Here is a 21194-nt window from a genome sequence, read left to right as displayed (position 1 = left end):
CGAGGTAACCTGGGAAATGGAGTTTACACGCAAGGATAAAGAACACCAATTGACGCGTATCTTACTGCGGAACTGTGCCTGGGTTTGGCCAATGAGAAATCGATTTCGTTTTCATCCGGGTTTTGGGACAGCGGCAATCATGGCACCACCTGTGAGATACTGTATTCCCGGTAAGTGAGCGCTTCCCGTACAGAGTCCTGGATAGGGGCCGAAGCAAGAAGGCTGCACGGCGTGCAGTTTCTGGGGGCCCGTGACCGATGCAGCATTTTTTCTGCAGGCGAACGTCTGTGTAACTTGGAGGAGGGCAGCCCGGGCAGCGGCACCTACACCCGCCACGGCTACATCTTTTCGTCGCTTGCCGGCTGCCTGATGAAGAGCAGCGAGAACGGCGCGGTAAAGGAAGCGGCATACCGTCTCCTCTCTCTCTGTTTTTCCCTTAAGCTGCCCTTGAGTTCCAGTCCTTAGGCATGGGCACTGCGGACGCGTCTTTAGAGCCTTAGTGGTACAATGTTGGTCTCTTAGTTTCTTCTAGCCGTATCGCCGCTGTTGTGCACTTAGCCACCACACACTAGTTGTGTTGATCTCGCTTGGTTGTGCTGCTGACCCTCGGGGAGGGAGGTTGGGACAAAAGCAGATGCGAACTCAGTAACCCAGCCCAGCTCAGCCCAGCAGTGCGTTGTATACTGTATGAATGTTGCTTACCTCTCCGGCTTTATCTAGTGCCACTATCTCCACCTCACTGACGCAATCTAATCATACAGTCTTTTCTATTTGTAAAAGTTATAATCACAGTCTTGGCTTGCCCTTTTAAAAAAATTTGTAACACACTAGCTTCTTTCAGTGTCGGTAATGCGCCAAGCTTTCTCCTGCTACAGAGCCTTTGTAACATGCCATCTATCCGGAACGCTTCTGTCTTCCTAGGCCTGTTTAATTCCTACCTCCGTTAGATAGCTTCTGTATTATCACCTCAGAGAAGCCCTTCTGGACCCACTAATTGAGGAAAGGAGTTTTGTGGGATGTTTTGTTTTTGTTTGTTTTGTTAAAGACTCACAAAAAACTGTCCCTTTTCTTCCAAGCACTTATGGCAGCATATGATTAGACACTCAGGTATGTTTCCCACTAGACTTCTCCCTTGCTTAAATCTAAGTTCCACGAAGTGCAGGTGCTACCACCATACCATCAGTATCTAGCACAAAGCAGCTCCTCAATAAATGTTTGTTGAATGCGTAATACCTACCTTTCTAGTTTTAGAGATTGATCCAGGATTAGCTCAGGATCATATAAGCAATATTTGAAGGAGCACAGTAGAAAGAGGATTCAGAATTAGAACCGTTAGGTTCTGGCTAACTTGACCTCGATTCTGCTTTGAGTGAGTAACTTAAGCCGTCTGACTCAAGGGGCTTTCTGTTCAGTCATTGTTGGGAATGTCCTTAACAGTCCTGAGTTTGTTCATTTCATAGATACCACTTGAGTATTTTCATGTGTCAGGCACAGCGCTGACTTGGTTTCTGCTATCAAAGGACACAGACACAAATTGTAAACAAATAAATGCTCAAATAAGCATATGGTTACACATGTGGTGGCTGCTTTGAAAGAATATTACAGGGCACCTTGAGAACATGTAACAGGCAAACCCATCCTAGTCAGCAGAAGTGACATTGAAGCTGAATCATCTAAAGAGTAGGTTAGAGTCAGGTGGGTGGAGAGAGTGCAATTCTGGCAAAAAGAATAGGTTGAAGAGAGATCTGAAAGTGGGAAGAATTTAGTAAGTTGGGGAAACTGAAAGAAGGCCAGGAGAGCTGAAGCATTGTAAGCAACGGAGAGATTGTTAAAAGATGAGGCTCAAAATATCTGTCTCATACCAACAGCCAATACCATGCTCAAAGAGAAAACTCTGCAAGTATTCACTTAAAACAAGCGTAGCCACTATTTGTAACATTTCTGTGGAAATTTCAGCCTGTGCAGTAAAATAAGAAACAGAAAGAAGCAGTATAACTTTGGAGGAAAGAGTAAAATTGTCAGCCAGATGTAGTGGCTCACGCCTGTAATCCCAGCACTTTGGGAAGCCAAGGTGGGTTGATCACCTGAGGTCAGGTGTTCGAGACCAGTCTGACCAACATGGTGAAACCCCATCTCTACTAAAAATACAGAAAATTACCCGAGCGTGGTGGCAGGCGTCTGTAATCCCAACTACTTGGGAGGCTGAGGCAGGAGAATCACTTGAACCCAGGAGGTAGAGGTTGCAGTGAACCGAGATGGCGCCATTGCACTCCACCCTGGGCAACAAGAGTGAAACTCCATCTCAAAAAAAAACCCAAAAAAAGTAAAATTGTCAATGATTATAGGCAATATAGTTGTATACCAAGAAATTCTGAGAGAATCACCAAAAAACTTATTGGAAGTTTAGCGATTTACTACAAAAAAAATTAGCCGGGCATGGTGGCAGGTGCCTGTAGTCTCAGCTACTTGGGAGGCTGAGGCTGGAGAATGGCATGAACCCGGGAGGTGGAGCTTGCAGTGAGCCGAGAATATGCCACTGCACTCCAGCCTGGGCAACAGAGCAAGACTCTATCTCCAACAACAACAACAAAAAAAGAAGTTTAGAGGTTTACATCTTCTAGCAGCATTCTGTAGCCCCCTGGTCCTCCTATTTCCTAAAATTTCTAAGGCCTTCTGCTCTGGGCTATAAATGAGTGCATACTCCAGCTCTCACCTGTGTACCAAGACATTCCTATATTACTCTCAAGACACAAATGCTTTGACCCAAGAGTTAGCCAGGACATTTCAGTTTTTTCTTTTTCCCTCTGTAGCTTCCTGTGGTGTCTGTAGTGAGAGAAACAGAGTCCCAATTACTGCCAGATGTGGGAGCTATTGTAACCTGTAAGGTAAGTTTGTCCTAACTTCCATGCTTAGAACGCCCATTCAATGCTGAAATCATGACCATGCCAGAACTGCAGTGTCCAGTATGATAGCCACAAGCTACATAAATGTATTTCTGGCGGAGCACAATGGCTCACACTGGTAATTCTTGCACTTTAAGAGGCCAAGGCAGGCTGGGCGCAGTGGCTCACGCCTATAATCCCAGCGCTTTGGGAGGCCAAGGGGGACTGATCACAAGGTCAGGAGATTGAGACCATCCTGGCTAACACGGTGAAACCCCGTCTCTACTAAAAATACAAAAAAAATGAGCAGGGCACGGTGGCAGGCACCTGTAGTCCCAGCTATGTGGGAGGCTGAGGCAGGAGAATGGCGTGAACCCGGGAGGCGGAGCTTGCAGTGAGCTGAGATCGCGCCACTGCACTCTAGCCTGGGCAACAGAGCGAAATTCTGTCTCAAAGGAAAAAAAAAAAAAAAAGAGGCCGAGGCAGGAGGATTGCTTCAACCCAGAGTTCAAGACCAGCCTGGGAAACATAGTGAAACCTCATCTCTACAAAAAGAATCAAAAATTGCTGGGCACTGTGGCTCATGCCTGTAATCCCAGCACTTTGGGAGGCCAAGGTGGGTAGATCACCTGAGGTCAGGAGTTCGAGACCAGCCTGGCCAATCATGGCTAACATGATGAAACCCCATCTCTACTAAAAATACAAAAATTAGCTCAATGTGGTGGCACATGCCTATAATCCCAGCTACTCGGGAGTCTGAGGCAGGAGATTTGCTTGAACCCCGGAGGCCGAGGTTTCAATGAGTCCGCGTCACGGCACTCCAGCCTGGACAACAGAGTGAGACTCTGAAAATAAATAAATAAATAAATAAAAATAAAAAATTAGCCAGGCATGGTAGCACATGCCTGTGGTCCCAACTACTTGGTAGGCTGAGGCAGGAGGATCGCTGGAACCCAGGGGGTTGAGGCTGCAGTGAGCCATGATCACGCCTAGCTAATTTTTGTATTTTTAGTACAGATGGGGTTTTACCAGGTTGGCCAGGCTGGTCCCAAACTCCTGACCTCAAGTGATGTGCCCACCTCAGCCTCCCAAAGTGCTGGGATTACAGGCATGAGCCACCGTGTCCAGCCTTTTTTTTTTTTTTTTCCCAATGTTAGCCATCTATACTTTAAAAAATCTATACCTCTCTGAAGGGCAAGTTGTGAAAAGACTAAAAAAAAAAAAGCTGGGAGTGGTGGCTCACGCCTTTAATCCCACCACTTTCGGAGGTCGAGGCGGGCAGATCACAAGGTCAGGAGATCAAGACCATCCTGGCTAACATGGTGAAACCTCGTCTACACTAAAAAATTAGCTGGGCATGGCAGCATGTGCCTGTTGTTCCAGCTGCTGGGGAGGCTGAGGCAGGAGAATGGCATGAACTTGGGAGGCAGAGCTTGCAGTGAGCCGAGATCGTGCCACTGCACTCCAGCCTGGGTGACAGAGCAAGACTCTGTCTCAAAAAAAAAAAAAAAACTGCAGGGTGTGGTGGCCGACGTCTATAATCCCGACACTTTGGGAGGCCGAGGCAGGCGGATCACCTGAGGTCAGGAGTTTGAGACCAGCCTGACCAACATGGAGAAACCCTGTCTCTACTAAAAATACAAAATTAGCCGGGCATGGTGGTGCATGCCTTTAATCCCAGCTCCTCAGGAGGCTGAGGCAGGATAATTCTTTGAACCTGGGAGGCAGAGGTTGCGGTGAGCCAAGATTGCGCCATTGCACTCCAGCCTGGGCACCAAGAGCGAAACTCTGTCTCAAAAAAAAACCCATACCATCTTTGTTTCCCATGGTAACTCTATCAGGTGGCCAGAGTGGCTCTTATTCCCCTTTACATGTGTCACTTATGCAGAGAAGTAGGAGTTAACTTGTCTTAAATTCTCTACTTAGTAGGGTTGCTTGCATTGAAGTCCTAGTAATCCCCAGTTTGTTGCTGCTTCCTTGAGCTGACAACTGCTTATACTCTGATGCTGATCTTTTCTCTATTCCACAGGTCTCTAGTATCAATTCACGCTTTGCCAAAGTACACATCCTATATGTGGGGTCCATGCCACTTAAGAACTCTTTTCGAGGAACTATCCGGTAAGAAGTATCCTTGTCACGTATGCCTTAGCAACTGCAATAAGATTAGGATAGACTAGGACACCAGAATTTTGAGCAACAGTTACAATTCCTATTTTTCTCTTGCCCATTTTTCCTTCTTCTTTGTGCTTTGATTCTCCCCTAGTAGTATCCAAAAATACGTGGATGAGCTAGGACAAAAGGAAAATATTAACAAGAGAGGGTTTAAAAGTAAAGCAAAGGCTGGGCACAGTGGCTCATGCCTGTAATCCTAGCACTTTGGGAAGCTGAGGCAGGTGGATCTCTTGAGATCAGGAGTTTGAGACCAGCCTAGCCAACATGGTGAAACCCCGTCTCTGTAAAAAATACAAAAATTAGCCGGGCACAGTGGCTCACACCTGTAATCCTAGCACTTTGGGAGGCCGAGGTGGGCAGATCACAAAGTCAGGAGTTTGAGACCAGCCTGGCCAATATGGTGAAACCACGTCTCTACTAAAAATACAAAAACTAGCTGGACATGGTGGCATGCGCCTGTAATCCCAGCTACTCAGGAGGCTGAACCCGGGAGGCAGAGGTTGCAGTGAGCCAAGATCGCGCCACTGCACTCCGGCACAGGGTACACAGCGAGACTCCATCTCTTTAAAAAAAAAAAAAAAAAAATTAGCTGGGCATGGTGGTGCATACCTGTCGTCCCAGCTACTTGTGGAGCTGAAGTGGGAAGATCACTTGAGCCTAGGAGGCGGAGGTTGCAGTGAGCTGAGATTGTACCACTGCACTCCAGCCTGGGTGACAAAGTGAGACCCTGTCTCAAAAAACAAATAAATAAATGAAAAGTAAAGCAAAAAGAATTGAGTGAAGCTGAAGTTTAGCAGTGTCAGGATGACTCAAACTAAAGTGGAAGGCATTCTAGGAAGCACTTTTTAAAAATTTTAATATAGATTGAACTCAGAGGTTATAAAACATTGAAAAGATTTGTGAGTGAGACAGTGATTTCCTGTGGCTTCCTTGAGAAAGGACAAACATTTCTTGCGAGGCAGATAATCTAACTTTTGAGGCCCTTTCCAGCCTCAGGATTTGATGTGGTTCTGTAGTGCAGCAATCTCCAAGCTTCTTGGCACCAGGGACCAGTTTCTTGGAAGACAGTTTTTCCACAGACTGTGGTGGGAGTGGTTGCAGAATGATTCAAGTGCATTACATTTATGGTGTACTTTATTTCTATTATTATTACACTGTAATATATAATGAAATAATTATACAGCTCACCATAATGTAGAATCAGTGGGAGCCCTGAGTTTCTTTCCCTGCAATTCGATGGTCCCATCTGGGGGTGATGGGAGACAGTGACAGATCGTCAAGCATTAGATTCTCATAATGAGTGGGCAACCTAGCTCCCTCATGTGCACAGTTCACAATAGGGTTCATACTTCTATGAGAATCTAATGCCCACTTTGATCTGACAGGGGGCGGAGCTCAGGCAGTAATGTATGTGATTGGGGAGCAGCTGTAAATACAGATGAAGCTTGCCTGCCACTCACTTCCTTCTGTGCAGCCCGGTTCCTAACAGGCCACCAGAAGTTGGGGACCCTTGCTATAGTGCTTCTGTTCAAGCCCTGAGGCAACAAAACTCCTTATCGTTTCTTGCCAAATCTGATCTGCCTTTATCTAATCAGAGGTATTGATACTGCTGCTCCGTGTGGTCTGAGGATGCTTCTCCACCCTGCTCCTCTGAGTAGCAGCTGGGTCGCAATTAAGACTTGTTCTGTCTGTTCTTGTAGCTCTTTATTTACTAGGAATCTACAGAATAATTCTTTCTCACAGGCTGGGCAAGGTGACTCATGCCTGTAATCCCAGCACTTTGGGAAGCTGAGGCGGGTGGATCACCTGAGGCCAGGAGTTCAAGACCAGCCTGGCCAATGTGGTGAAACCCCATCTCCACTAAAAATACAAAAACTAGCCGGGCGTGGCAGCACATGCCTGTAATTCCAGCTGCTTGAGAGGCTGAGGCACGAAAAATGCCTGAAGCCAGGAGGCGGAGGTTGCAGTGAGCCGAGATGGTGCCACTGTACTCCAGCCTGGGTGACAGAGGGAGACTCTGTCTTAAAAAAAAAAAAAAAAAAATTCTTTCTCACAGATAATTAATCTTTCTGTTAATTCTTTTTTTATAGCAAGGAAGATGTCCGAGCAACTGAAAAAGACAAGGTTGTTGGTTGGTTCTCTTTTTTTAACGGCTTTACAAATCTCAATCCCTTAAAAGTATTATCTCAGACCAGGCATGGTTGCACACACCTGTAATCCCAGTACTTTGGGAGGCTGAGGCGGGAGGATCACTTGAGGCCAGGACTTCAAGACCAGCCCTGGCAACACAGTGAGACCCTGTCTCTACAAAAATTTTAAAAATTAAAAATTAGCAGGCATGGTGGCTCATGCTTGTAGTCATAGCTGCTTGAGAGGATGTGGCTGGAGGATTGCTTGAGCCCAGGAGTTTGAGGTTATGTGGTGGCACAAACCTGTAGTCCTAGCTACTTGGGAGGCTGAGGCAGGAGGATCCCTTGGTCCAGCAGTCCAAGGCTGCAGTGAGCTACCATTGCATCACTGTACTCCAGCCTGGGTGACACAGTGGGATTCCACCCTTAACAAAAAAAGGCTGGGTGCGGTGGTGCACACCTGTAATCCCAGCTTTTTGGGAGGCCAAGGCAGGCAGATCACGAGCTCAGGAGTTCAAGACCAGTCTGACCAACATGGTGAAACCCCATCTCTACTAAAAATACAAAAACTAGCCAGCGTCATGCTGCGCGCCTGTAATCCCAGCTACTCAGGAGGCTGAGGCAGGAGAATCGCTTGAACCTGGGAGGTGGAGGTTGCAGTGAGCCAAGATCGTACCACTGCACTCCAGCCTGGGCAACGGAGCGAGACTCCATCTCAAAAAAAAACAAACAAACAAACAAACAACTTTTCATTTGTATGATAATACTATAGAAGCAATTAAAAGTTGTTGACTTGACATGAGTAATGATGATTTCTACCCTCCAGGATTAGAAAGTAGACTGGCTTTACCAGAAGGGTTCACAGTTTCATATAGACCCAGTCTAGAACTTTCACTTACCATTCCTGTTCTTTCTTTACAGGTTGAAATTTATAAGAGTTTCCGCCCAGGTGACATTGTCTTGGCCAAAGTGGTATCCTTTATTCCCAGCAGACTTCTGGGTTTTTGTCAAAAGAAGAGATGGAGGCTGGGCGTGGTGGCTCACACCTGTAATCCCAGCACTTTGGGAGGCCAAGGCGGGTGGATCACCTGAGGTCAGGAGTTCGAGACCAGCTTGGCCCAACATGGTGAAACCCTGTCTCTACTGAAAATACAAAAATTAGCTGGACGTGGTGGCGCATGGCTGTAATCTCAGCTACTCGGGAAACTGAGGCGGGAGAACCGCTGGAATGCTGGAGGCACAGGTTGCTGTGAGCTGAGATCGCGCCACTGCTCTCCAGCCTGGGTAACAGAGCAAGACTCCGTCTCAAAAAAACAAAACAGAGAAAGTAGAAAAACAACTCAGCTGGCTAAGGTTGGGGGAAGACTTCTAACTCCTCATTTTCCTTCAGTGTTATGTGACTAGATCTCCCTAGGTGATGCACAGTCCAACTACCTGCTAACCACTGCCGAGAACGAGCTGGGAGTGGTGGTAGCCCACAGTGAGTCAGGTGAGATGGCCTTGCTTCCACATCCTTACTTTCCCTGGAGCTATGGTTTGGGATTAATCCATTGTTTTTCCTGGTTTCCCTTATCTGGGAAGCAGTATGGCTGTAGATATTTCCTTCTGAGATTAGAATGATTTTTTTTTTCTTCTTTGCTTGGTGCCGGTGGTGGTGGTTGTTTGAGACTGGGTCTCACTGTGTCGAGGAGGCTGGAGTGCAGTGGTGCGATCTCCACTCACCACAGCCTTCACTTCCCGGGTTCAGGCAATTCTCATCACCCAAGTAACTGGGATTACAGACACATGCCAGCACACCTAGCTAATTTTTGTATTTTTAATAGAGACGGGGTTTCGCCATGTTGGCCAGACTGGTCTCAAACTCCTGGCCTCAAATGATCTGCCCGCCTTGGCCTCCCAAAGTGCTGAGATTGTAGGTGTGAGCCACCACACGCAGCCTGATTTTCCTTATATAAATCCAAGGAAACGGGACTCCATAAGTCAGTAGAACAAAGTTTTTTCTTTGTGAGTTGAGGTTCAGTAGGAAGCTTGGTGGCACTTCAGTTTCATACCCAGCATAAAAGAGGAGTCCCAGGCAAATCTTTGGGATCTGGGCTCCACCAGCTTTTCCCTTCCAGGTATCCAGATGGTTCCCATCAGCTGGTGTGAGATGCAGTGCCCTAAGACCCACACTAAAGAATTCCGGAAAGTAGCCCGAGTACAACCTGAATTCTTGCAGACCTAAGAAGCCACTTTTTACCCCATGGAAGGGGGTAAGCTGTTCCTGAGTATAACACCAAGATGCTGCTGTCTATTCAAACACCTGGCGTCGGCCAACAGCCACTTCCAGAAAAATCTGCCAGAAACTTATGCTGTAGATGGAACACGTTTCTGTGAACCTATCAGTGGATTTCATTCTCTTGAGTAATAAAACTTATCTTTTCAAGGCACCAACAAACAAAACTGTGATATTGGAAATAGCCTATCCCCCCTGACAGTCCTTATAAATACATATTTTTTGTTATGATAAAACTTTTTTACTAAAAGGATGTTATAGTTGTCTTAAGCAGAGAAAGACGTCTAAATGGTGTCAGGACATTTCAGTACTTCTGCTTATTGAGTACTCACTGTGCTAGGCACTGAGTCAAGTGCTTTACGTACGTCCCCTTCATTCAGGTACATTATGGTCTAATGAAAATTTGAGGACACATGTGATACAGATAGCATGTGAGGCGGACGTGGTGGCTCATGCTTGTAAATCCCAACACTTTGGGAGGCCGAGTTAGGTTGAAGTCAGGAGTTCGAGACCAGCCCGGCCAACATGGTAAAACCCCATCTTTACTAAAAATACAAAAATTAGCCGGGTGTGGTGGCACATGCCTGTAATCCCAACTACTCGGGAAGCTGAGGCAGGAAGATCACTTGAACCCTGGACGTGGAAGTTGTAGTGAGCCGAGATTGTGCCACTGTACTCCAGCCCGGACAACAGAGCGAGACTCTTGTCTCAAAAAAAATAAGTAACATGTCTAAAAGTATCTGATACACATTACTGATATAGTGGGTACTCCAGGAAATGTTTAATCTGAATTGAAAAGTGGGACAGAGTACTGTCATATGAGGTGGCCAGGAAAGGATTAGTGACATGAGATAAAAATAAATTAAAGAACATAAGTAAGTGAATATATTCAAGGCAGAGAGACAAGCCCAGGCTAAGTACAGAAGCAGAAATTAAGGCATAAGTTTGGGGATGAGGAAGGGATGAAAGTTAAGCATGGAGAGGTTGCCGACAAAATACGAGTCTTGAGATGTCACTTCTTGAGATGTTACTCAAGAAGCCCATCTCTTCAGTATTAGTGACAGTGCATAATGTGAGCTTTAGAATCAGCCCACCTTAGTTTCTATCCTCTGCTTCCTAACCTTGAACGTTAGGGTTTCTTTAATTGAAAATTTTACCGAGATTGAGAGCATTGTAGATCCACATCCAGGTTTTGTTTTTGGTTTGTTTGTTTTTGAGACAGAGTCTTGCTGTTACCTAGGCTGGAGTGCAGTGGCACGATCTCAACTCACTCAGCTTCTGCCTTCCCAGTAGCTGGGAGTACAGGCATGCACCACCATTCCCAGCTAACTTTTGGTAGAGATGAGGTTTCACCATGTTGGCCAGACTGGTCTTGAACTCCTGACCTCAGGTTGATCCACCTGCCTTGGCCTCCCAAAATGCTGGGCTTATAGGCATCAGCCACCATGCCTGGCCTTGGTGTTTTTGTTTGTTGTACATGCAATTTTTAAAGAGACAGGGCCTCAGAATGTCACCCAGGATGAAGCGCAGTGGTGCAGTCATAGCTTACTGCAGCCTCAAACTCCTGGACTCACGTAATTCCCCCACATCAGTCCCCTGAGTAGCTGGGACTACAGGCACATACCACCATGCCTGGCTAATTTTTTTTGTAGAGACCAGGTCTTGCTATGTTGCCCAGGCCAGTCTCAAACTCCTGGCCTCAAGTGATCCTCAGCCTCCCAAAGTGCTGGGATTACAGGTGTGTGCCGCCGTGCTGGCCAAAATTACCAACTTCTGGTCTAGGATTCTGCACAGGTTAGGAAAGTAACATTTCACCAGCCTCTTGGAGACTGAAATTACTCAAGGTTATTGTGTAGGTCAAATGAAAATCTAAAATTGAAAAGCAAGATGCTTGAAAGTATTTAAATCTTAGAACCTTGATTTGCTTGAACTAGTAATATCCATCCCAGCCCCAGTACCAAGTGGTGTGACATTTGGTGCTTTTTACATGTTTCTTTGGGCCTGTTTCCCCTTCCTTAAACAGGAGTTACCAGCCCTTTCGTGGGTTAAGATTAGAGCTAACGTATGTAATATCCCTCATCCAGTGGATGGCAGAGGAGCATTAGGAGCTCAACAGATGGAGGGTGTTACTTGCTCCCACCAGAAGGAAAAGGGAATGTTCTTTCTCCAGCTTTATGGATTTCTTGTATTCCAGTGATCTTTTCAAAGGAGAGAGAAGGCAATTGTGTTTATAATGTAATTATACTCCTTTCCACTGCACTGTCACTTTTTGAGGTCATCTTTTAAGTTTTCAAGTTGGTAAAACGGTTAAAAAATTCTGAGGCCTGCACGGTCGCTCACACCTCTAATCACAGCACTTTGGGAGGCCAAAACTGGTTCGAGACCAGCCTGGGCAACTTGGCAAAAACCCGTCTCTACTAAAAAATACAGAAATTAAGCAGGCATAGTGGCACAAGCCTGTGGTCCCAGCTATTTGGGAGGCTGAGGCAGGAGGATTGCCTGAACCCTGGAAGCAGAGGCTGCAGTGAGCTGAGATTGTGCCACTGCACTGAAGTTTGGGCGGCAGAGCGAGACTGTCTCAAAAAGAGAAAAAAAAACCAGCAGACTTTATTTACTCTAAAGAGGATACAATGGAGTTTCAGTGACTTTCCAGTCAGGGGAGCACCAAGCAAGAGCTGCAGGGGGCAACATGAATGGAGGGCTTGGCCAGGAGGGCCTCCCACCGCCACCTCAGCTCACCAGGCTGACATGAAAAGCCCAGGGAGATGTGTCATTTTTGGACCAACCATGTAAAGTTGTGACTGGGTGTCCCAAAACAAACTGCCACACAAGGACTAGGGTAGTGGGAGACATTTCAAGTTAAATGCTAAGGTTTCCTCAGATAAGCTCTTCCACATCACACAAGAAACTATTGCACATCACTCCTTTATTATACTGATCTGGAAAAAGGATTTAGTACAGTTATGCTCAGGTGAACACTGGACCCATGTGGCAGAGCCAAGCAACTAGAACATGATTCGGAAATCAGTGAAAGACACACTTGGACAGGACCAAGGGGCGTTTCACTGCCATGAAACAAGGCAGGAAGGGATTCTAACACACACAGCAGGAAGCACTCCTGCCCCTCAGAGGTCAAGGAACTGATCCCATACTGGTATGAGGAATGGCTTATTTTCTGATGACCACATGTGGGACTATTTCAACCGCCACAAGAAACCCCAGAAGGGTTACTGTTTTGTATTATTTATATATACTATACTTTTTTAATAAAAGTAAATGTAACACATAACTAAATTCAGGATTGATCCCAAACTTCTAGAGCCAGGTCCTCTAGGGTCAGGGAGGAAACAGCTGTCACATCACCATGCAGGTTACATCATCTTCCACTGGAATGACTAGAGCCCCCAGGCAGTGGCCTGACTGCAGAAGAGCAGAGGACTGGCTCCTGGGGACAGAGAGGCTCTTGCTTCTCCTCATTGGTCATGGCTTAGCATGATTCCTCCCCACAAGTCCTTAGTAAACAAAGAACTCGCAAAAACCCAAGTTACTACCTTTAAACTCTGTTGGATAAGGGGAGCTTTTCCACAGCTTGGACTGAGAACCTATGCTCTAGAAGTGCTATTCTGACTAGATTGTACGAAGGGAGTGGGTGCAGAAGACAAAATGGCTAAAATGAAAATGGGAGCCACCAGTCCCCATCTGCAGCTACAACTCAAGATGTCTACAGATGTGGTCAGTGTGACATGTGCAGGTGGGAGGGGCTGAGGGACAAGACAGGCAGGGAGGGTGCTCCTGGGGACAGTATCCTCCCCGCTGGCCTTCACTTCTTGGCCTTGCCCTGGGCGGCCACAGCTTCCATGGCTTTGCGCACCGTCTCTTCATCCCCCAGGAACTGCATGGGCTTGATAGGCTTCAAGTTCTTGTCCAATTCATAGACAATGGGAATACCAGTCGGCAGGTTCAGCTCCATGATAGCCTCTTCAGAGAGACCTGAAAACATCCACCATCATCAGCCACACAAGACATAAATCCACATCACCCCTCCAGGTTTACTCTTTGTCCTCCAGGGGACAAAGGACTTTGACAGAAATTAAAGTAAGACCTCTTTCTGATCTTTATAGTAGTTCTGAACCCAGGGAATGGCCCCCACCATACTTATTTCTCAGCCATTAAACTGAAAAGCAAGAAAAGGTATACAAGATAAACCACCAATAAACTACAGCAAGGTGTATGGCCAGGTATCTACCAAAGTGAGGTCTAGAAGCCCACAGTGAAGCAAGACTGTACACATCTCAAATATCCCATATAGTCCATCCAACCAAAAATTAGCACACACAGGCCTCTAGGTCCTCGGGGAGGAAACAATTTAAGATGCAAACTGAGATTCATGTGTAAAGTTGTGCCTGGTTGTGACTAAGGAGAATATTTTATAGATGTTTTCCCTTTTTTTTTTTTTTTTTTAAGAGACAAAGTCTTGGCCGGGCGCGGTGGCTCAAGCCTGTAATCCCAGCACTTTGGGAGGCTGAGACGGGCGGATCACGAGGTCAGGAGATCGAGACCATCCTGGCTAACACGGTGAAACCTCGTCTCTACTAAAAATACAAAAACTTAGCCAGGCGAGGTGGCGGACGCCTGTAGTCCCAGCTACTCGGGAGGCTGAGGCAGGAGAATGGCGTGAACCCGGGAGGCAGAGCTTGCAGTGAGCTGAGATCCGGCCACTGCACTCCAGCCTGGGCGACAGAGCGAGACTCCGTCTCAAAAAAAAAAAAAAAAAAAAAAAAAGAGAGACAAAGTCTTACTCCCAGGCTAGAATGTAGTGGCACAATCGTACCTCGCTATAACCTCGAACTGCTGGGCTCAAGCAATCTCCCGCCTCAGCCTCCTGAGTAGCTGGGACTACAGGTGAGCATCACCACATCAAGCTAATTTTTCATTTTTCTTTCTTTTTTTTTTTCTCTTGAGACACAGTCTTGTTCTGTTGCCCAGGCTGGAGTGCAGTGACGCGATCTCGACTCACTGCAACCTCTGCCTCCCAGGTTCACGCCATTCTCCTGCCTCAGCCTCCCGAGTAGCTGGGACTACAGGCGCCCGCCACCACACCTGGCTAATTTTTTATATTTTTAGTAGAGACGGGATTTCACTGTGTTAGCCAGGATGGTCTCAATCTCCTGACCTTGTGATCCGCCTGCCTTGGCCTCCCAAAGTGCTGGGATTACAAGCTTGAGCCACCACACTCAGCCAATTTTTCATTTTTCTTTTGTACAGACAAGGTCTTGCTTTGTTGCTCAGGCTGGTTTTGAACTCTCAAGGTGCTGATAGTACAGGCATGAACCACTGTGGTTGGCCTTTAAAAATTTTTAGAGATGCAGCTTTACTATGTTGCCCAGGCTGTCTCAAACTTCTGGCCTCAAGTGGTCCTCCTGCCTTGGCCTCCCAAAGTGTTGCAATTACAGGCATGAGCCACTGTGCTTGGCCAGCTAAGGAGGATTTTTACTAGCAGTTTCATTTGACAATTCCAATCTAGAGGTGAGCTTCTCAAGCTTTAATATGTATCCAGCCGGGCGCGGTGGCTCACGCCTGTAATCCCAGCACTTTGGGAGGCCGAGGTGGGCGGATCACAAAGTCAGGAGATCGAGACCACGGTGAAACCCCATCTCTACTAAAAATACAAAAAAAAAAAAAAAATTAGCCGGGCGCGGTGGCGGGCACCTGTAGTCCCAGCTACTCAGGAGGCTGAGGCAGGAGAATGGCGTGAACCCGGGAGGCGGAGCTTGCAGTGAGCCGAGATCGTGCCACTGCACTCCAGCCTGGGCGACAGAGCGAGACTCCGTCTCAAAAAAAAAAAAAAAAAAAAATTGTATCCAAATCACCTGCGGAATAGATGCCGATTCTGAAATAGGTCTGGAGTGATACCTGAGGTTCTGCAAGTATAACAAGCTCCCAGGGGGTCCAGCTGTCACTATTCTGCAGATCACATTTTGAGAAACAAGGGTTGAGGGTGTTTTTTCACCAAAGTCAATCTACACCACCTCTAAAGCTGTTAACAAGTCCAGCCCTTTCCTAGACTCCTTTTTACCAAGTCCCTGATTGGTAGCAGTTCTGCTTTATCCTGCCTTGAAGGCACCTCTGAAAACACATACATACCCTCCAGATGCTTGACAATGCCCCGGAGGCTGTTGCCGTGGGCTGCAATCAGTACACGTTTCCCCTCCTTGATCTGGGGAACTATTTCTTCATTCCAGAAGGGCAGAGCTCTGGCAATAGTGTCCTTCAGACTCTCACAGGAGGGTAGCTGATCTTCTGTGAGGTCTGCATACCTGCGATCCTAAGCAATAAAGAATCCAAGTTCACCACTTATTAACAGTTACATCTGTTAAAAGACTTCATGATGTATTAATTTTGGCCCATGCACATTCACAGGTTTTTATAAAATCTGACAATGGAAATACAAAAAAGGAGATAGTAAACTATCAACCATATCTTCTAGTAAGTGAAGGTCATTCCTTGGAGAAGGATTACAATTAACTATTTTATCATGAATTACAAGCTCAGTGAGATTAGGCAGACACTACTAAAAGCCCCTGATCCTGGGCAGAGTGACCAAACCTCTGTTTGTCCATACCTTACTGATGTTGCTGTAGAAAGGGTGGTCGGGCTCCATCGGAGGTGGTGGGACATCATAGGAGCGCCTCCAGATCTTCACCTGGGCTTCACCATGCTTTGCAGCAGTTTCTGCTTTATTGAGACCGGTTAGACCCCCATAGTGCCGCTCATTGAGGCGCCAAGTCCTCACCACTGGCAGCCACATCTGATCAATGGCATCTAGCACTGTCCAGAGGGTCCGGATCGCTCTCTTCTGTACTGAGGTGAAGCAGATGTCAAACTCATAGCCAGCATCTGGAAATCAGAAGTTCAAAGTGATAAGCTAACGAGGTCTACTCTAAGCCAAAATGTTCTTCCTTATCAATCTCCTGTACAAGTAGTCCAAATGACAATATTTGGCCAAAAAACAAAGTATTTGGCCAACTGTTTTGTTTATCCTTACAATCTACCTAAGGTCACAGCAATTACGTAAGAGATTAAAACCCATGCTGTGGGACTCCAGAATCCAACTTTTCACCACCATCTCTAGCTATCCCCATTTCCCCAAGGATCCTGATGTTTGTATTTCAGTTAGAATTGTGACTTTTTTTTTTTGGGACAGAGTCTCACTCTGTCACCCAGGCTGGAGTGCAATGGGGTGGTCTCAGCTCACTGCAGTATCTGCCTCCCAGGTTCAAGCGATTCTCCTGCCTCAGCTTCCCAAGTAGCTGGGACTACAGGTGCATGCCACCACACCCAGCTAATTTTTGTATTTTTAGTAAAGATGGGGTTTCACTATGTTGGCCAGGCTTGTCTCGAACTCCGCCCACCTCAGCCTCCCAAAGTGCTGGGATTACAGACGTGAGCCACCACGCCTGGCTTTTTTTTTTTTTGAGACAGTCTCACTCTGTTGCCCAGGGTGGAGTGCAGTGGCATGATCTCGGCTCACTGCAACCTCCGTCTCCCAGGTTCAAGTAATTCTTCTGCCTTAGCCTCCCAAGTAGGCTGAGATTACAGGCACATGTCACCATATCCAGCTAATTTTTGTATTTTTAGTAGAGACAGGGTTTCACCATGTTGCCCAGGCTGGGAATTGTCACTTCTAATAGATATTTTACTAGAACTCTGATCTAAGAAAATTAGGATTTAAGTCCCAATCAGGACACAGGAAGAGCTCTTCCTGTACTGATAAAACTTCAGTTTGTTGTATGAAATTGTATTTTGTTTTTGTATTTGTTTGCAATTGTATTTGTTTGTTGTATGAAATTGTATTCACTGTGGAGTATGGAAATCACGTCACAAACTCTAATCCATGGTTTCTCTCTACTGTAGTCAAAGTTCCAGCCTAATCCCAAGTACCCTCAGAAGAGTATACCTACTTAACTATTAAACCAAGTTCAGGAGAAGCCACTCACTAAAGAAAGACCCAGTGTTGTGCACTATCTGATTCATCAATGAATATGTGTTCCATACACAGTAGTTATTGTGGCAAGAGTTATGTTGGCCCAACGAATAGGTTACAAGAAATCAGTCTTGGCCGGGCATGGTGGCTCACATCTGTAATCCCAGCACTTTGGGAGGCCAAGGCGGGCGGATCACGAGGTCAGGAGATTGAGACCATCCTGGCTAACACGGTGAAACCCCGTCTCTACTAAAAATACAAAAAAAAATTAGCCGGGCGTGGTGGCGGGCGCCTGTAGTCCCAGCTACTCAGAAGGCTGAAGCAGGAGAATGGTGTGAATCCGGGAGGCAGAACTTGCAGTGAGCCGAGATTGCACCACTGCACTCCAGCGTGGGCGACAGAGCAAGACACTGTCGCGCGCAAAAAAAAAAAAAAAAAAACCAGTCTTATTGATTTTGTTTCATGAAAGATTACTCTCCCTCCCACCATAATGGGGAGACGGCACTTTCCTTGATGACCAAGAAAACATTCCTGTTTTTCTCCATGAGGCTAGAAGGCCCTCTTAGAAATTCAGCACAAACTTGCCTGGATATTGCTTCATATTGAGGTTAGCAACAGTAATTAATAAAACATGAAGTGAATTTTCCTGCCAGTCATTCAAATGAGAATGAGGCCAAGAAGAACTTAATCTTACTGAGTGAGGGCTGGGGGGAATTAATCACCAGGAAAACTCACACCACCCACAAGAGAAAAAACAGGTCTCATCACTGAGCCGCCAGACAAGTCCTAGTAGACTCACTTACTGTTACCTTCCTAACTGTAAGGAGAGGAATGGCTCCCCAACAAAAGGCTGAGTCACCCGGAAGTGAATACCCACAGTGCTCGCCTCAGCCCCCATGCTGGAGAGCTTCAGGCTGTTTTACTGCAATTATTTCCACTTGCAATGAGGCAGCTCACTTTGGACACATAAATAGGACCTTGAGAACAAAAGAAGTTCTGCTTAGGACTCTTAACAGAGAACCTGAAAGATCAGAGCATAAAGTCTCTTCCTTTAACTTGCCCATCAAAGTAAAACATAGCCTAGGGACACTCACAGGGGTAGGAGTGGACACTGTGGTGTGGACTCCATCCTCCCCCAGGCCATCCCTCTCTTAGCAGTAAGGATGCATGGGGAAACTCAGTTCTCACTAGCTTTCTCCTGAAATCAGATTCAAGACTGTACAAACCCTATCACTTAAAGCATTGAGGAATTATTTATATGTTTTCGACCTTTTAAACTGTTAAATATTTTAATTTTTATACTGTTAACTTTTTAATTTAATGCTAACATTTATTTTAAAACTGAAATAGGATCTGTTGTTTTAGAGATTACAAGTTTAACTATTTGATCAGTCTCAAATAGAGACAACATGGTTTAACGTGGACTAGTTGTTGGGAAACCACCACAGACTGATACAGTTCGACCTGCCACAGAGCTAAAGAAAATGGCCTCCTTTACCAGCACTTTCCATTTCCCAGCCTCTCCTAAAAGATGAGGTCACACCAGGCCATCTGAAACATTCACTCCCCTGCCCACCCACCCCGCAGAGGTTTACATTTCCCAGACTGTCCCGCGTTTTGCTTCATTTGAGGATAGTACAGTGAAGGCAAGAAGCTAGGAGAGCAATCTGAGGCCAAATACCTGTGCCTCATCAATGACCCTTGTGAATGGCTGCTGCTTTGTCCAGAGGTGAGAAGGGAGCAAAGGAGGATCTGCCCCTATCATCAGTGGAAGCACCTCTTCAGGGATTCTTGGCATTGCCGGCAGCAGGAAATGCTTCCTCATTAGCATTCCGAAACCACAAAGAGCAGACTGGGGTGGGGGCAAGCCTGGATAGGCAAGCATTATCTCACAGCCACTTCCACCTTTGCCCAGCGTCCTTGGCCAAAAGCCTACCGGTTCCTAACACCTACCTGTTACTTCACCCAGAACTAGGGTGAGGACACTGGACTAGGAATAAGACATGACCTTGGACAAGTCATCTTTCCACATCCTCACTTTTCCCAACTATAAAGGGGCCTAGGAAGGCTGAGGAGGATAAAATCTTACCTACTTTATTGGGTAGAAGGAGCAACTCAAACCATTCATTCATTCACTCAGTTATATCTACGGATGCGTTTTGGACACACTATTTGTGGAATGCTACTGAAAAGCAAAGTCCTACACAACCACGCGGATTTCTTGGTGTCCTGAGGCTTGTTAGGCACCCCTGGGGACTCCACCTACTGCTGGGGACGAGGCTGTGTGGCCTGCCGATCCGCTAGGATCCGTAGCCGCCTCTTGAGAAGCCTTGGTTACAGCTGCTGTAAGGCACAGGGCGTCCTCCTCCAGGAGCCCCAGACTGTACCAACCGTTTCTGGCGCTGGGGGAATCTGAAAAAGACCTGGCCGCCACAAATGGCTCCATTAGGGCAAACTGTCCACGACTTATTATTGTTTTTTTTTTTATTTTTCTTTTTTTTTTTTTTTTTGAGACGGAGTCTCGCGCTGTCGCCCGGGCTGGAGTGCAGTGGCCGGATCTCAGCTCACTGCAAGCTCCGCCTCCCGGGTTTGCGCCATTCTCCTGCCTCAGCCTCCCGAGTAGCTGGGACTACAGGTGCCCGCCACCTCGCCCGGCTAGTTTTTTGTATTTTTTAGTAGAGACGGGGTTTCACTGTGTTAGCCAAGATGGTCTCGATCTCCTGACCTCATGATCCGCCCGTCTCGGCCTCCCAAAGTGCTGGGATTACAGGCTTGAGCCACCGCGCCCGGCCTATTTTTCTGAGACAGAGTTTCGGTCTCGTTCCCCAGGCTGGAGTGCAATGGCGCGATCTCGGCTCACGGCACTCCGCCTCCCAGGTTCAAGCGATTCTCCTGCCTCAGCCTCCCGAGTAGCTGAGATTACAAGCGTGCGCCACCACGCCCGGCTAATTTTGTATTTTCAGTAGAGACGGGGTTTCACCATGTTGGTCAGGCTAATCTCGAACTCCTGACCGCAAGTGATCCACCCGCCTCGGCCTCCCACCATGCTGGGATTACAGGCGTGAGCCACCGCGCCCGGCCTGTCCCCGACTTATTAAACGTCGAGACTAGAACGGGAAAACTGCTAAGCGGTGTCGTGGGGAGCGCAAAGGGTTGCGGGGCGACCGCCCTGGGTCCTCCCCCGGCACAGTCCCTCACGCTCCACGGCGTGACCTTGAACAAGTCGACTCTACCTTCTGGATTCATCTTCTCAACTACACACGAAACTGCTAAAGAGATGCTGCCCAAGGTGCCGGCCCTCTCCGGGAGGGCGCAGACGCCAGCCAGGCGGCCTCCGAGGCCGGACACCCGGCCCTTCGCAGCTCCCACCCGGCCCCTCCGCACCTCGCAGCGCCTGCCCGCCGCGCTTCGCCTCCTCGTGGCCCGCTGGGCTCAGGTCGGCGTCGTACCAGCCGCTGAAGCGGTTCTCCAGGTTCCATGCGCTCTCGCCGTGCCGGATCAGCACCAGCTTGTAGGCGGCCATGGCGGCGAGCTGAGGATGCGGCACCGACTGCGGTTCGCAGATTCCGGAGTAGCAGCCCGCCCCCTCTGCCGCGCCTGCGCGCTCGCGCCGCACGGCCCGGCTCCCGCGCACAGTCTCGCCCAAATCTTTCTGCTTGCTCTGGACCGCTCTCCGCCCGCCAGGTGTGCGCATGCGCCGCATCCTGGCTCCGCGGCCCCAGACGGGAGGGGGCGCGCTCCGGCACTCAGAG

General features: G+C 47.5%; 2 protein-coding genes across 9 annotated transcripts; one reads left to right on the top strand and one right to left on the bottom strand.

Moving 5' to 3' along the window:
* Nucleotides 1-107: 107 nt before the first annotated feature.
* Nucleotides 108-9711, top strand: EXOSC1 (exosome component 1). Of its 6 annotated transcripts, XM_025396140.1 has the most exons (9): nt 108-170; nt 278-393; nt 523-671; nt 2811-2885; nt 4912-5000; nt 7145-7185; nt 8105-8155; nt 8588-8672; nt 9301-9711. In XM_025396140.1, the coding sequence occupies exons 5-9, from the start codon at nt 4955-4957 to the stop codon at nt 9405-9407; spliced, it is 330 nt and encodes a 109-aa protein (XP_025251925.1). In that variant the 5' UTR covers nt 108-170; nt 278-393; nt 523-671; nt 2811-2885; nt 4912-4954; the 3' UTR covers nt 9408-9711. The 6 variants fall into 6 exon arrangements, with proteins under 6 accessions (XP_025251925.1, XP_025251924.1, XP_025251920.1 ...); XM_025396139.1 differs by lacking the exon at nt 523-671; XM_025396135.1 differs by lacking the exon at nt 523-671 and having other exon boundaries at nt 114-170; nt 7145-7178; nt 9301-9708.
* PGAM1 (phosphoglycerate mutase 1) lies at nt 702-21175 on the bottom strand. Of its 3 annotated transcripts, XM_025396133.1 has the most exons (5): nt 20827-21175; nt 16081-16355; nt 15603-15783; nt 13283-13448; nt 702-716 (listed from the first exon to the last, which is right to left on the bottom strand). In XM_025396133.1, the coding sequence occupies exons 1-5, from the start codon at nt 21143-21145 to the stop codon at nt 713-715; spliced, it is 945 nt and encodes a 314-aa protein (XP_025251918.1). In that variant the 5' UTR covers nt 21146-21175; the 3' UTR covers nt 702-712. The 3 variants fall into 3 exon arrangements, with proteins under 3 accessions (XP_025251918.1, XP_025251917.1, XP_025251919.1); XM_025396132.1 differs by lacking the exon at nt 702-716 and having other exon boundaries at nt 12368-13448; XM_025396134.1 differs by lacking the exons at nt 702-716; nt 20827-21175 and adding an exon at nt 19023-19866 and having other exon boundaries at nt 12368-13448.
* Nucleotides 21176-21194: the final 19 nt, after the last annotated feature.

This window comes from Theropithecus gelada, chromosome 9, assembly GCF_003255815.1.
Source record: "Theropithecus gelada isolate Dixy chromosome 9, Tgel_1.0, whole genome shotgun sequence".
Lineage (NCBI taxonomy): Eukaryota > Metazoa > Chordata > Mammalia > Primates > Cercopithecidae > Theropithecus > Theropithecus gelada.
The sequence above is the reverse complement of the archived record's forward strand: the minus strand, read 5'-3'. Positions and strand labels throughout refer to the sequence as shown.